Source organism: Pristiophorus japonicus, chromosome 18 (assembly GCF_044704955.1).
Source record: "Pristiophorus japonicus isolate sPriJap1 chromosome 18, sPriJap1.hap1, whole genome shotgun sequence".
Lineage (NCBI taxonomy): Eukaryota > Metazoa > Chordata > Chondrichthyes > Pristiophoridae > Pristiophorus > Pristiophorus japonicus.
The window spans coordinates 91374269-91388116 of NC_091994.1; the positions used below are offsets into that span (position 1 = coordinate 91374269).

Here is a 13848-nt window from a genome sequence, read left to right on the forward strand (position 1 = left end):
TCATTTGATTTCACTTTGAATTTCCTGTCTACATAATGGGAAATAGTACAGAGATAGTGCCGAGAGTATTTATAGTATGTGACTGGTCACAACAGGCTTGTCCGTGTCACTGCTGAGAGAGCACGTGCACCCAAAATGGCCGACAACTAGCCGAGAAAATCATGTGCCACCAACTGGGACCAGCAAGTCCTCTGCAATGGAATATTGCCAGCACATTCCTGGCAGGAAGGAGGACATCGAGGAGGAATGAACATGGGGGAGAAATGACAGAAATAGTGAGCTCTGTCGGCCACTAAAGTTGTGAAGGGAATATATGCAAAAAAAAACCTGCAGTGGAAGTGGCACAGAAAAACATTATCGAGAATGTAGCAAGAAAGGTATTAGAAGTGAAAATAGCTGGGTTAGGCAAATTACCTTCCACGTGCTGAAACGGGAGAGAATGTATTGTACAAAGCAATTTGCACAAATCAAATTCCCATGTCTCAATCACCACTGCTCTTTTGTTTAACGTTGTGATCTATTTGCTTCATGGGTTCTTTACTTAAAAATTCATAGCAACACAGTGCTATTAAGAACTAGTTGGTTTATTAGCAAAGGTTTAACAATCACACTACACATTACCAGTTCATCCATCAGGCTCACAACCACCTGCCTCATCGTGGATCCCCTGAACCCAACTGGCTGGGGTTTTATTGAGTCTTGTGAACATCACGTGACTGGCTAAGCCACTCACAACGCAACAGCTCTACAAACCTCTGAGCATACTCACGAGTGCATACATTACAAACGTCAAAACTCACACCTCATCAGTGGGCACAACCTGGGGCAGGTGCTGGACCTGAAGATCATAAACCACTGATGCTGGAAGAGAAAGGTGTTGTATATCCGTTTGAGAGGGAGAACTGCGATGACCTGGAACCGACAGAGACTGGAGGCGGGCAGTGAACGTGTGGTAAAAGAAAGAATGTTCATGCTCTCAGTACATACCAAAGGACTTCGCAACCAATCAATCACTTTTCAAGTGTAGTCCCCATTGTTAGGTGGGCAAACGATTCAGCCAATCTGTCCACAGCAAAGTCCCACAAACAGCAAATGGGATCAATGGCCAGTTAATTTGTTTTTGGTGGTGTTGGTTGAGGAAAGAATATTAGCCAGGACATCAGGAGAATTCTCTGCTTTTCTTTGCAAAGTGGCAGGGGGTCTTTCAAGCCCACCTCAACAGAGAGTGGGGATCGGTGTGACGTCTCATCTGAAGAACAGCACCTCTGGCAATGCAGAACTCGCTCAGTGCCTGTGCAGATTATGTGTCCAAGTTCTGGAGCAGGGATTTGCATAGATGGCAGATGACTTGATGCAGGTTGATTGGGCAACCCTACTGACGGGAACATTACCAAGAGGGCAGAAAAATGGAACGCCTTCAAAGTTTCCATATGCAAAATGAAGTCATGCAAGACCTTTTGAGTTAAAAGGACAAATGGTAAAATAAAGCCAAAGGGGCCGAAATCGCCCCTCCTGATAAGGCCTCTGGCCGGCTGAAACCGCCAGCCACAGGTTGGTGCAGGATGGCCGCTGAGTCTCCGCGGAGGGGCCGCCATTTTAAAAATTGCCCTTTCTCCGCCCGTTTTTCTGCCGCGGTGTGCACGCGCCGACTCCTGACCGACCGACGGCGACCCCTTCCCGAAATTGCCCCTCAGGAAATTGCCCCTTTCCCAGAATTGCCCCTCGGGAGCGTCCCGCCACCGGTCGGTGCCACTGACAGCTTTTGCAAATGGCGGCCCGGCCACCCTTAAAGGGGAGGTGACGGCGTCGACGATGCCATGCAATTTGTTTTTTGTCGGCCGACTGCCAGGTCGGGCCAACAATTATGCCCCTGGGATCGGCCGGGCCGCCAACAGGCTGCTTGGCACCTCCTCTTGGGTGCCCGGCTGAAACCCTCCCTGGTTACCCAGTGTTTGCCACTAAATTGGCTGCAGAGTTCGCAGCAGCCCTCCCCTTTAACTGAGGGGGAGGGACGTTGTGACGTCACCAGCGCGATGCTGATGACTGACAGAGTCGGCTACTCAGCCCGCCCCCATGATGAGGCCACTTCCGCCCCGCTCCAAAACCCCCCCCCCCCCGAAATGCTGAATTCCGACGGTTAGACCGTCCCGTGCATTGGGGCGGCCGGAACACCTCGAGAGGTCGGTGTGACTCATTCCAGGCGGAGGGGTATTTCGGCTCCAAATAGTCTAGCAGGCTATGTTTAGGGACAAATCAGACTGAAGCAGAAATATTTTTACAGGCTTAAAGAAAATAGTTCTCAGGATATCAGGGATTGGTGTCAATCTCAGCCAGAGGCAACGCATGATGTTATCAGAGCAGCCAAAAGGGCACCGGAGCGGAAGGCAGTGGATCGCTGTGGCGGCAATGGCAGGGTCTTGCTCAGCGAGGTTAGGACACCATAGGACCATTGAAGGATTGCTTAGGGCCATTGAAGGATTGCTTAGGGCCGATTCAGGTGGACTCCCAGGATATGGCAGAGGTTTTAAATGGCTACTCTGCATCAGTTTTCACGACAGAAGTTGATGCTGAGTTACCAATAATACATTGTAGGATTGATGCTAAAGTTACGTGTCGAAATGGATGCAAATATAGTTGTGACTAGAATAAGATGGCATTCACCCAAGGGCGATCAAAGAAATGATGGCTGTGCTTTCCAACCATTTACTCATATATTTAACAACTCACTGGGGTCTGGGATTGTTCCCATGGATTGCAGGAAGGCCCACTCTGTGACAATATCAAAAGGAGCAGTAAGTCAGAACCAGGAAACAATCAGTTTGACTCTAGTTATAGACAAGTTGCGAGAAGGGTTCATTAGAACGTACTGTATGACCACATTGAAATGGGGTCACTATAGAGTCTCAAAATGGCTTCTGGAAAAGTTGGTCATGTCTCACTAACCTGGTTGAATTGTTTGAGGAGGTTACTAGGCTGATGGATGTAGGCTGCCTGGTTCACCTTGTAAACCTGGATATTCAAAAGGCCTTTAACAGGGTGCCACACAATTGCCTATGATGATGACACAATAGGCTACTTTATAAAATAAAGATTTGCATTTATATAGCGTCTTTCACCACCACCAGACGTCTCAAAGCGCTTTACAGCCAATTACGTACTTTTGGAGTGTAGTCACTGTTGTAATGTGGCAAACGCGGCAGCCAATTTGCGCACAGCAAGCTCCCACAAACAGCAATGTGATAATGACCAGATAATGTTTTTTTTGTTATGAAGATTGATGGATAACTATTGGCCAGGACACCGGGGATAACTCCCCTGCTCTTCTTCCAAATAGTGCCATGGGATCTTTTATGTCCACCTGAGAGGGCAGATGGGGCCTCGGTTTATCTGAAAGACGGCACCTCTGACAGTGCAGCACTCCTTCAGCACTGCACTGGAGTGTCAGCCTAGATTTATGTGCTCAAGTTCCTGAAGTGGGACTTAAACCCACAACCTATAAATGCAAGTCTTCCTTTCTTTCTTCTGACCCAGAGGCGAGTGTGCTACCCACTGAGAATCAGCTGAAACTGTCGAGTCATGTGGGATTGGCGAACAGATACCGGATTGGATAACGAACTGGTGCAGATCCCAGATCCTTCAACAAAAGGTTGTTATTGCTGGCAGTGATCCTGTGTGGGGACCGGTTATTAGCGGAGACGGGTTTTTAGTAGAGTCTTGCAACTATCGGTATCGATGATCGGGATAAATGCGACAAAGTGATGGATGATACAAGGATTTATGCGGGTGTTGTGAGCTTGGATGAAAAAACAATTAGATTACAAGCAGATCTCGATTCAGTGGGGCAACGGACCCATGTCTGGCAGATGTAATTGAATATTGCTAAATGCAGTGCTGTGCACATAGGTACATTGATTCTTAACGTGTTGTCTGTGGTGCCCGCAAAGGCTATTGCTGACTGTCCCTGAAGATCTTTATTAAACAAGATGGCGCAAGTCAATCACAACATCTTTGCCATGCCTGAGCTTCCTCCCACACTGCTCCTCCGCCATGCCCCATTTGCTGACTCTTGCTGCTGACCCGCTGCTATGGGTAGTGCCAAAGACCGCCCTAAGTGGAGGAAGAGAATCTGAGAGCATGCAGAAATCAAGCGGAGGTTGCGGAAGGAGCGTGTGGCAAACCAGGCTCCCCACCCACCCTTTCCCTCAACCACTGCCTGTCCCACCTGTGACAGAGACTGTCATTCCCGTATTGGACTGTACAGCCACCTGACAACTCACTTTTAGAGTGGAAGCAAGTCTTCCTCGATTTCGAGGGACTGCCTATGATGATGGTGGGTAATGCCCCCTTTGTGCCACGTGGCTACTTTGCCCTCTGCGTTTCCAGGCCACCTGCTCCCTGCCAATGCCCACGACACCCAAGCTCTCAGTCACAATCTTGGCTGACACCCCAGCACAGTACTGAGGGTCTGCTGCGTTGCTGGTTGTGCTGTCCATTCGATGAATTGTTAAACCAAGTCTCCCTGTTCAGCTGGGTATGAAATTTCCCAGATCACTATTCAAAGCTCTCAGGACTGTGGATGGTAATCAGTGTGTCCTGGCCCTACATTCAGCCCTCAACCAACAGAAAGAACCAGATTAACTGGTCATTCATCTTACTACTGTTTGCATGATTTTGTGTGTGTAAAACTGCGGAGTTTGTTTACATAACATTCACTGCACTCCAGAAAGTGATTCATTGTATGTGAAGCACTTTGTTTCTGAGAAATATGATAAAATGTTATGTAAATACAAGTCTTTCTAAAAATGCCTGAATAGTTCTTTTACACTTATTGCCGACATTACACTACACTTTACTTACATCTACTATTCCCATAAAACTAGTGAAGTCAGGAATGTTGTATTGGGGATTATTGCGTCCATAATTGAGATATTGGTTATTACAGCAAGACACGATGTGGAAAAATCTATAAATACAGATGATTCTAGTGGTCTGGAGATTTTAAAATAGCATTATTAATTTTACACAGGCAATATCTCAGGCTGCCTGCATTTCGCACTCACCTGTTTGTAGAGGAAAGACCTGCTCCTGAAGGTCAGCTCCCAGAATTCCAGGTGGCTAAAGTCAATTGAGACAAAGAAGTAGTCAGGTTGTGAGCTCAGGATATAACTAAACAATATTCTCCGACATCATAACTCATGATAGAACGTACATAAAACAAACTGAGTGATTTGGTGTCCCAATCTGCTTGAACAATCAGTGTCTTACTTTTTTTAAAGAATGTTTTTACTAACCGCTTTGGTCTGCAATGTCGCCATCTTGAAACTATGGCACCAATCACCTGGGCAATCCCAGTATGCATTTGATAAAGCACCTCAGAGCTGCAATAACAGCTTGCATTTATATAGCGCCTTTAAAGTAGTAAAACATCCCAAGGCGCTTCACAGGAGCGTTATCAAACAAAATTTGACACTGAGGCGATATTAAGACAGGGAGGTCAGTTTTAAGGAGCGTCTTAAAGGAGAAGAGAGAGGTAGAGAGGCAGGAAGGTTTAGGTAGGGAATTCCTGAGCTTAGGGCCGAGGTAACAGAAGGCACGACCGCCAATGGTGGATAATAAAAATTGGGCTTGGGCAAAAGACCAGAATTGGAGGAGCTGAGAGATCTGAGGGTTGTCGGGCTGGAGGAGGTTACAGAGATAGGGAGGGGCGAGGTCATGGAGGGATCTAAATACACGGATGAGAATTTTTTAATTGAGGTGTTGCTGGACCTGCATTTATAGCCATGCTGAGAAAACAGGCTCAGGTGAGAAAAAGGTTGAGAAATCCTTTGCTTAAAATGATCTTAAATACCATTTACCCCATGTAGCTTGCTTAAAAATAATAAAGACAGCTGGTCAGAAGAGATTGCTAAAATAATGAACCCTTTCAGTACTGAATTTTCTTTTAAAATTTGAACTTGTGCATTGACATTCTAACACAGAACATCTTTGGAATCCTTGCTCTGAGCTTGAAGGGTAAGAATTCAGCTGGATGAGTTTTTTCACCCCTCTGTACAAAATGCCCGGTCGATGTTGGGTGGTGTGCCTCAAGGTCACTGTGATCTCCTGGGGCTTGCCTTCGGAGGTCGGAGAGAAAGCTCTGGAATATTTCCTCTCCCTGAATTGGCCGAGAGTTTTTAAAAATCTGGTATTTTGCCTCTCCGAGGAGATTTTGTGGCTGCTGGTTGGTGGGGAACACTGGGGATGGTGATGCCCTGCGGCATTATTACTGTATGGGACAGGCATGATTGGACAGCGGGTCTTTTCCTGTCTGGCACGTTGGTACGGAACACAGCCCCAGCCCAGGTTTGCGATTCTCCTCGTGGTGGTTTCAGATTGCTGGCTGGAGGGGGAGATACAAGTGGGGTGCCCTCTTCCTCCCAATCAGGCTCCATTCATTGTGCCTATAACCATCAATTGACCTTGTTGGTGCCATCGTTGCTCGGGGTCAGAAGTCAAAGGTGAAGCTGGATAGGGGGATCATGGCTGGAGTTCTCATGATGGCTTTGCTTCTCCTGAAAATTTATTGAAAACGGTATTCCTTGACCCCCACATCATAAGATACAGGCGACTTAAAATCAGACCTCTGGTAAGCTATTCGCATTTTAGAAGTTTCCTGACAAACCACTTTAAAAAACTCAGATTCACAACTGGGTGGCAGGCTGAGGTGAACAGTGAGCCTCGGGCGACTGATGTCCCAGCCCGTGAATAGTTTATGAAACCGTGACGCGAGAAGGAAATTAAAAAAAAAAATGTTTATAACAAACTCTAAACCAGATAGACCTGAATGCTCCAGGTTCAAGTCATGGTCGGTGCTGAGTTAGCTGAGGCAGTCATTCAGGTGTTACACGTCAGCCAGGCTTGTCAGCAGCCACTGCAGGGGCTTGTGAGTGGATGCCAAGTGAGGGCATGATGCTCGCTGCAGTTGAATAGCCCAGTGACACTCGCAGGCTCCCGCATCCAGAATGGGGACTCGGGTGAGCCGGTGCCCACGGAATCAGACCCCAAATGATTTGGCACCTTCAGGCGATGAAGGGGAACAGTGTTCGGAAACCTTTTTAACAAACTCAACCACCAAGATCAGGTTTGGAACGTAAGACAGCAGAGACGTCGCTTGTACTGACTCAGTCTGCCTCGGTGCTGGATCCAGCTGTGGGGGGCACAGCGATGCAGGCAAAGTGCGGGGACGCCTCACGGCCTGCGCGTGCTTTTTCCAAATTCAAAAATTTTGGCATCTGCACACGTATGGCTTTGGCTTGTGCGCCGTGTCAAGAGCTCATTTTTCGTTGGCTACCACCCAGGCTCCGGCAGAGCCTGCCACGACCACCGAGAGCAGCGCAACGGATCCTCGGCGATCCAAACCGTCGGAAAGGACATCAATGTGGCGGCCAATGTATCTGAGCAGCTGCCAATCGGAGCACTGCGCGCAGTTTGAGGGCAGAGGAGGGGGGAGCCCTACACATAAATGACAGGAGAACAGGAGCAGTTAGGCCTCCTCTTGCAATTTACAGAATGGCATGGTCCCCGCCTGCTGACTGTGCAAAACCAGCCACAAGATAAATCCATCATTTCTATTTCCTGTCCGAGTGCAGACAGCGACTGCTCCTCACCCGCACAAGCACAGCTTTCCTCACATGCAAACCATGCCGCAACATTTTGCCAAAACTGAACACAGGGGAGCAGAGACGGGCAGGGCAAGGGGGCAGGATCAACTGCCTGCAGTCTGAGTTGGCAAGGAAAATTCACTGAAAACCCCAGTCACGTTAATAATTAATGTCTCTGCAATTCTAAATGGAAAGAACAGGCATGTTAATGTTTCAGATTTTTCTAGTAACGGCTTTTCATTTTAAAACATATTTTAATCCCGACACAACACTTTAAAAAAAAAACTGGCCAGTTGGTTTGGAGACCAGACCCTTGGTAACGCTCATAAGGCAAACACTGAACAGGCAGGTTTGAACTGGCAGCAGTGACATGGGGAGGCGGAGTACAATCTGTGGGAGTTGTCAAAGACAGGGAGGGTTTTGTCGGGATGTTGCTCCTGCGACAGCAATCGGTCGCATTATTCCCCAAGAGGCTGCTCCACAGGAAGCTGCTTTTCCCCATGGAGCCACAATGCTGCGTACTTGCTCTTAGCAGCTTTTGTGCGTCAGACTTGGGGGCATTTCTTCCTGGCCCCACGCAATATACACGTCTTATCAGGCTGCATGTGTTTAGCCAAGGTGATTAGAACTCTCCCAGAAGACCCAGCCGTGTATAATACGGGAGATGAGTGTCAGCGTCTATTTTTATATTTGAACAAAGGCTGAGGGGGTGGCCTAACATAGATCTTTAAAATTATGAAAGGTTTTGATAGAGTGGATACAGAAAGAATGTTTCTATTTGTGGGGAAGAGCATAACTAGAGGCCATCAATATAAGATCGTCACCAAGAAATTCAATAGGTAATTCAACAACAACAGCTTGTATTTATAAAGCGCCTTTAACATAGTGATATGTCTCGAGGCGCTTCACAGGAGTATTATGCGATAAAAATTTGACATCGAGCTGCATAAGTAGAAATTAGCAAAAGCTTGGTCAAAGAGGAATGTTTTAGGAAGCATCTTGAAGGAGGAAAGAGAGATAGAGAGGCGGAGAGGTTTAGGGAGGATGTTCCAGAGCTTGGGGCCTAGGCAACAGAAGGCACGGCCACCAATGGTGGAGTGATTACAATCAGGGATGCTCAAGAGGGCAGAATTAGAGGAGCGCAGACATCTCGGGGGTTGTGGGGCTGGAGGAGATTACAGAAATAGGGAGGGGCGAGGCCATGGAGGGATTTGAAAATAAGGATGAGAATTTGAAACTGAGGCGTTGCTTAACCAGAAGCCAATGTAGGTCAGCGAGCACAGGGGTAATGGGTGATCGGGACTTGGTGCGAGTTAGGACATGGGAAGCTGAGTTTTGGATCACCTCAAGTTTACGTAGGGTAGAATGTGGGAGGCCAGCCAGGAGTGCGTTGGAGTAGTCAAGTCTAGAGGTAAAGACATGGATGAGGGTTTCAGCAGCGGATGAGCTGAGGCAGAAAGAAACTTCTTTATCCAGAGAGTTGTGAGAATGTGGAACTCGCTACCACAGGGAGTGGTTGAAGCGAATAGTATCGATGGATTTAAGGGGAGGCTAGACAAGCATATGAGGGAGAAGGGGATAGAGGGTGATGCTGATAGATTTAGATGAGGAAAGACGGGAGGAGGCTTGAGTGGAGCATAAACGCCGGCATGGACTTGTTGGGCCGAATGGCCTGTTTCTGTGCCGTATATCCTATGTATATGTAATCCTATGTATATGTATGTAATCCTATGTATTCCACTTTTCCCACAAGCCATTTAGGTTAAAGAAAAATCTGCATTTCTTCCAGAAAAAATACAGTGTTTTGTAATGTCTGTAATTTGTAATGTTTGTAGCTCCACACTGTGGATGTGGACGTATTGTGTACTGCAAGTGCAGGGTTAATAATAAACAGAACCAGGCAGATTTCCGGAGGCTTCCGAGAGAGCTGCCTGCCATGTTAGGAGCTGTGTGTGCTGTGCTCTGTGAATATATCACATGTTTAAAATGAATGTATTTCCCACTGCATGGCTCTAGGTCAGATTCTAATCAGGGTACTGAAATAGGATTCTGCAGCTCCCCCCCCCCCCATTGCTAACCATACTGCCCCGTGGAGAATTTAGCCAATTGACCAGAAGGTCCCAGATTCCTGGTCAGTGTAAATCTCACCTGGGCCGGGGGTGGACAATTGGCCTCCGTGTCCTTCTGCAGGTGAGGGAAGATCAGCCAGGAGTTCTGAGCAACATCAGCTGGTTGGAGAATGCTTACGTGGGGCAGAGCGGGATGGCCTCGGTTGTGATGCCTTCCCTTGGCGGAATAGCACGTCACAAATCCTCACCCATGAAGACTAGCCACTGGGGTGAGCAGATTGGGAACAAGTTACAGACAGGGAACTCCCGAAGGTTTCCGCCCACTGCTTTGGGCTCCTTGTGACCCTGTCCCAACGCGTGAGTGCTCGGCTCCTGTAAAAGAGCAACAGAGGTGCCCACCCCTCTTTACTGCCGAAGACTTAGAGTGGCATTGACTGCCCCGGGGTTGCGGGGGGGTAGGGGGGGGGCAGGTGCATTAGGACCAGGCCATTATCAGGTGAAAGATTTAAGTTTTAAAAATACTTTTCCCTGCAAAGAATGGGAGGCCAGCATTAGGAAGTTAATGAATCGATCGCTCGGGGGGTGGGGGGGTTATCCCGTATGTAACATTCTCTCACCTAACTATTGCCCTGTGTACAATGGGACTTGCATTGGCCCAGGATTGTTGCTGGGACCTTTAATGTTTCAAAATGTGCATCAACATCGAGAGGGAGAAATTGGGTACATCTGCGGCCCCCGTTAGCGCTGGGCGCAGAGGCCTTTGTGACTGGACGCGGCGCTGACTTCGACTCCCGCCATATTGGGCGAGTTTAGCGGCGGTGCTCCGGCGTTGCGCCCCGATATCCTGCGCCCGCCGATCGTGACGTCATCACCACGCGCATCGCCCTGTTACCCCCCCCCCCCCCCGGACCCGAAATCCACTCTCGCCCACCTCCCCCCCCTTGCAGCAGCGTTGGCGAAAGCAGCGACAGCGGCAAGAGCCGTAGGTCGGGCAGCCGGCCGCTACAGGGGCGATGGTTAAAGGCGAGGTGGCCGAGCTAAGTAACAAATAAAATGACCCTTGTTGTTACCGTTTTCTCCGCGGGTTCCTGCCCGCGATCCTTCGGCCCGGCGCTCTGCTCGAGTGATGTTGCGAGCGTTGTCGGTACTTTTAAATGGCAGAGCCTGCAGCGATGGCCTTTCCCTTTAAAAGAGGGGAGGAGCCTGTGAACGCGACAGCGCAGTACGGCCCAGTGTGCAGCACTGCTGAGGTCTATGCCCCGCTTGCGTCCTTTAGCACTCCAAGGAAGTGAAGCGCTTGATTTAGCTCTCTGCTTCCTTCCTCGAGCACTAAAGCCAATTTTTTTAAAGCAGAGATGCATTCGCGCCTGGTGCTAAGTGTTCCAGCTTTCAAACGTTACCGCCCCAAAGGGGCGATAATGAATTTCACCCGCTTGACTTGAGCCGCTCAATACTGGATGTCCCAAAGCGCTTCACGGCCTCGCCATTATTTTTTGCGATCAATCGCTGTTGGGACATAAGCAACTGCAGCAGCTAATTTGTGCACAACAAGGTGCCACAAACAGCGAATGAGATGAGTGAGCAGCTAATCTGTTGGTTGAGTGAGAACTGTTGGCCAGGAAACCGGGAGAAGCTCCTGCTCTCCTTGGGATAGCGCCCTGGCATCCTTTACATCCATCTTTACGTCCGCTGATATCGCAGCACTGTCTCAGCACTGCACTGAAGTCGCAGCCTAGCTTCTATGCTCAGGTCCTGCAGTGGGGCTTGAACCCACAACCTTCTGACTCAGGGACAAGACTGCTACACCCAAGGTTAAGGTAAGTGATTAAAGTGATATATAATTTGGCAGCGTAACAAAACTCAACGCTGTGTCAAAACTGCATAGAAATTGCTGGATTCAACACAAGAACAGTATAAAGGGATAATGTGCAGTACCCAAGATACCAGTATGGATGTGGGAAGGTTAAATTCACACTGTATGTTCAAAGTGGTATTGGTGCCCACACAAAGCTCGGCCCATCACTTGGATGGTGGAAGAAAGGCCCATTCCTCAGGTAGCAGACTAGTTCAGGTGGCCCCACCTTGCTCTACGAACCTCTGAACAATGTCTGTTGCAAGTCATCACTTGTGGCCAGTTTACTTTTAACTAACATCTTTCCTGTACTGGCAACCATTACACGTTCCCTCTGGGCTTCAAGACATGCACTAATGAAATTAATTATACTTAAGCTCTTCGAGTTTAGTTTGATTTAAACAAATACCATAATATTTCTAAAACCTTCCCCCCGGCTTTGCAGTAGCTCCCAGCGGCTTCCCAAAGCCTCCTTTCGATGAGTGATGTCCGACTGCAAATACCTCAGTTTACTCAAGATAAAATCATCATCATAGGCAGTCCCTCGAAATCGAGGAAGACTTGCTTCCACTTTAAAACTGAGTTCTTAGGTGATTGAACAGTCCAATCCGGGAATTACAGTCTCTGTCACAGATGGGACAGTCGTTGGAGGAAAGGGTGGGTGGGGAGTCTGGTTTGCCGCACGCTCCTTCCGCTGCCTGCGCTTGTTTTCTGCATGCTCTCGGCGACAAGACTTGAGGTGCTCAGCGCCCTCCCGGATGCTCTTCCTCAACTTAGGGCGGTCTTTGGTCAGGGACTCCCAGGTGTCGGTGGGGATGTTGTACTTTATCAAGGAGGCTTTGAGGGTGTCCTTGAAACGTTTCCTCTGCCCACCTGGGGCTCGCTTGCCATGTAGGAGTTCCGATAACTCAAGGTAACATAGCACAGGCAACCTAACCAATTCCGCTTCCGTAAATCATTTTGAAAGATACACGAACATGTTAAATTAACCTTTTAAAAAAAACTCTTGAGCCTGTGCTGTGAGTGTGAATGGTCTCTGGCAGCCTGGCTTGGTATAGTGTTAATGTCCTCTCAGGGCCTCAAGTACTCTACCATGTGACCAGGGGGAAATCCCTCTTTAGCTCAGTTCTGCTATTGGCTCATCACTGTTGCTTATACAACTTCAGTATTTGCTGCATTCGTGGCATCAAAGTGTATCAGGAGAATTAACCCTCCAATGAGAGTGTCTATTACAACAGCAGCAGACACTGAAGCCAGTTTCTGTGAGAGTGACATGATTGGATGCATGGAACAGAGGCAGGACTGAAGCAGCATATGCCGGAAATGGCAGTGCAAAGTTCTCCGAAAATGGGAGCCAACATTCTTTGTTTTTTTGGATTCAGCCTTCCTTTTTACCTACATTTTTCCCTTCCACACCTGAACTCACCAACTCACACTCGTATATGGTTCAGTGATGGTCAGCAGCCCTCCCTCTGGCCCCTTGCCATGTTGCTGGTCTTCATCTGTGAAACTGGACAGTGGCCATCGAGCATTGGGGAAATCTCAGTCAGGCTTGCTCCTATCCTCACCGATGCCAACACAACCGCATGGGTCACTGGACAGCCATCAGGAGCATTAACTATGCTGATTTCTTCCGCCTCTCCATCGCTCAGGGCTTTTGAGTCCAAGTATAGTCCTGCTACAGCTGGCCAGTTAAACAATGTTCCTGCTAGCCTCCAAAGCCTTCATCTGCTGGACATCCCATCCCACCACGGTGCTAACTCTAGAAATGTGCACATCCTGCCTTCCAGGAGCACAGTGCCATTCAGGCATGTGGATGCCAAATGAGAAATTAACATTTTTCTGCTCAGTCAGAGATCAGCCTCACAGATACACCATGTGTTTATCCTGACAGTGATTCGTAAAACTGCACAGATAGTGTTTCTGACAGCTGTCTCAGTAAAAGGAATGAAAAACTTCAAAACGATTGCTCTGACTGATACGAAGGGCATTCGATGGTCATCTTTTAAGGAGTTTTACAGCTTACGATTCCAAATTACTTTTGTATTCTTTTATATATGTATATATACATATATACACACACATACACGTATATACACATACACACACACATATATATATACACACACACACATATATACACACACATATAGATATGTACATACAGACACACAGATATATTTATACATACATATATATCATAGAATGGTTACAGCACAGAAGGAGGCCATTCGGCCCTGCCCTTTCCCCACAGCCCTGCAATTTTTTCTCTCGGTTACTTAGGAAA

General features: G+C 48.0%; 1 protein-coding gene across 2 annotated transcripts in view; it reads right to left on the reverse strand.

Moving 5' to 3' along the window:
• The window catches only part of pusl1 (pseudouridine synthase like 1), a 112634-nt gene that overhangs the window by 16194 nt on the left and 82592 nt on the right, over nt 1–13848 (reverse strand). For both annotated transcript variants that reach the window (XM_070860336.1, XM_070860335.1), the window contains one exon: nt 5061–5115. In XM_070860336.1, coding sequence (XP_070716437.1) covers nt 5061–5115 — 55 coding nt within the window. The remainder of the gene's footprint in view (nt 1–5060; nt 5116–13848) is intronic.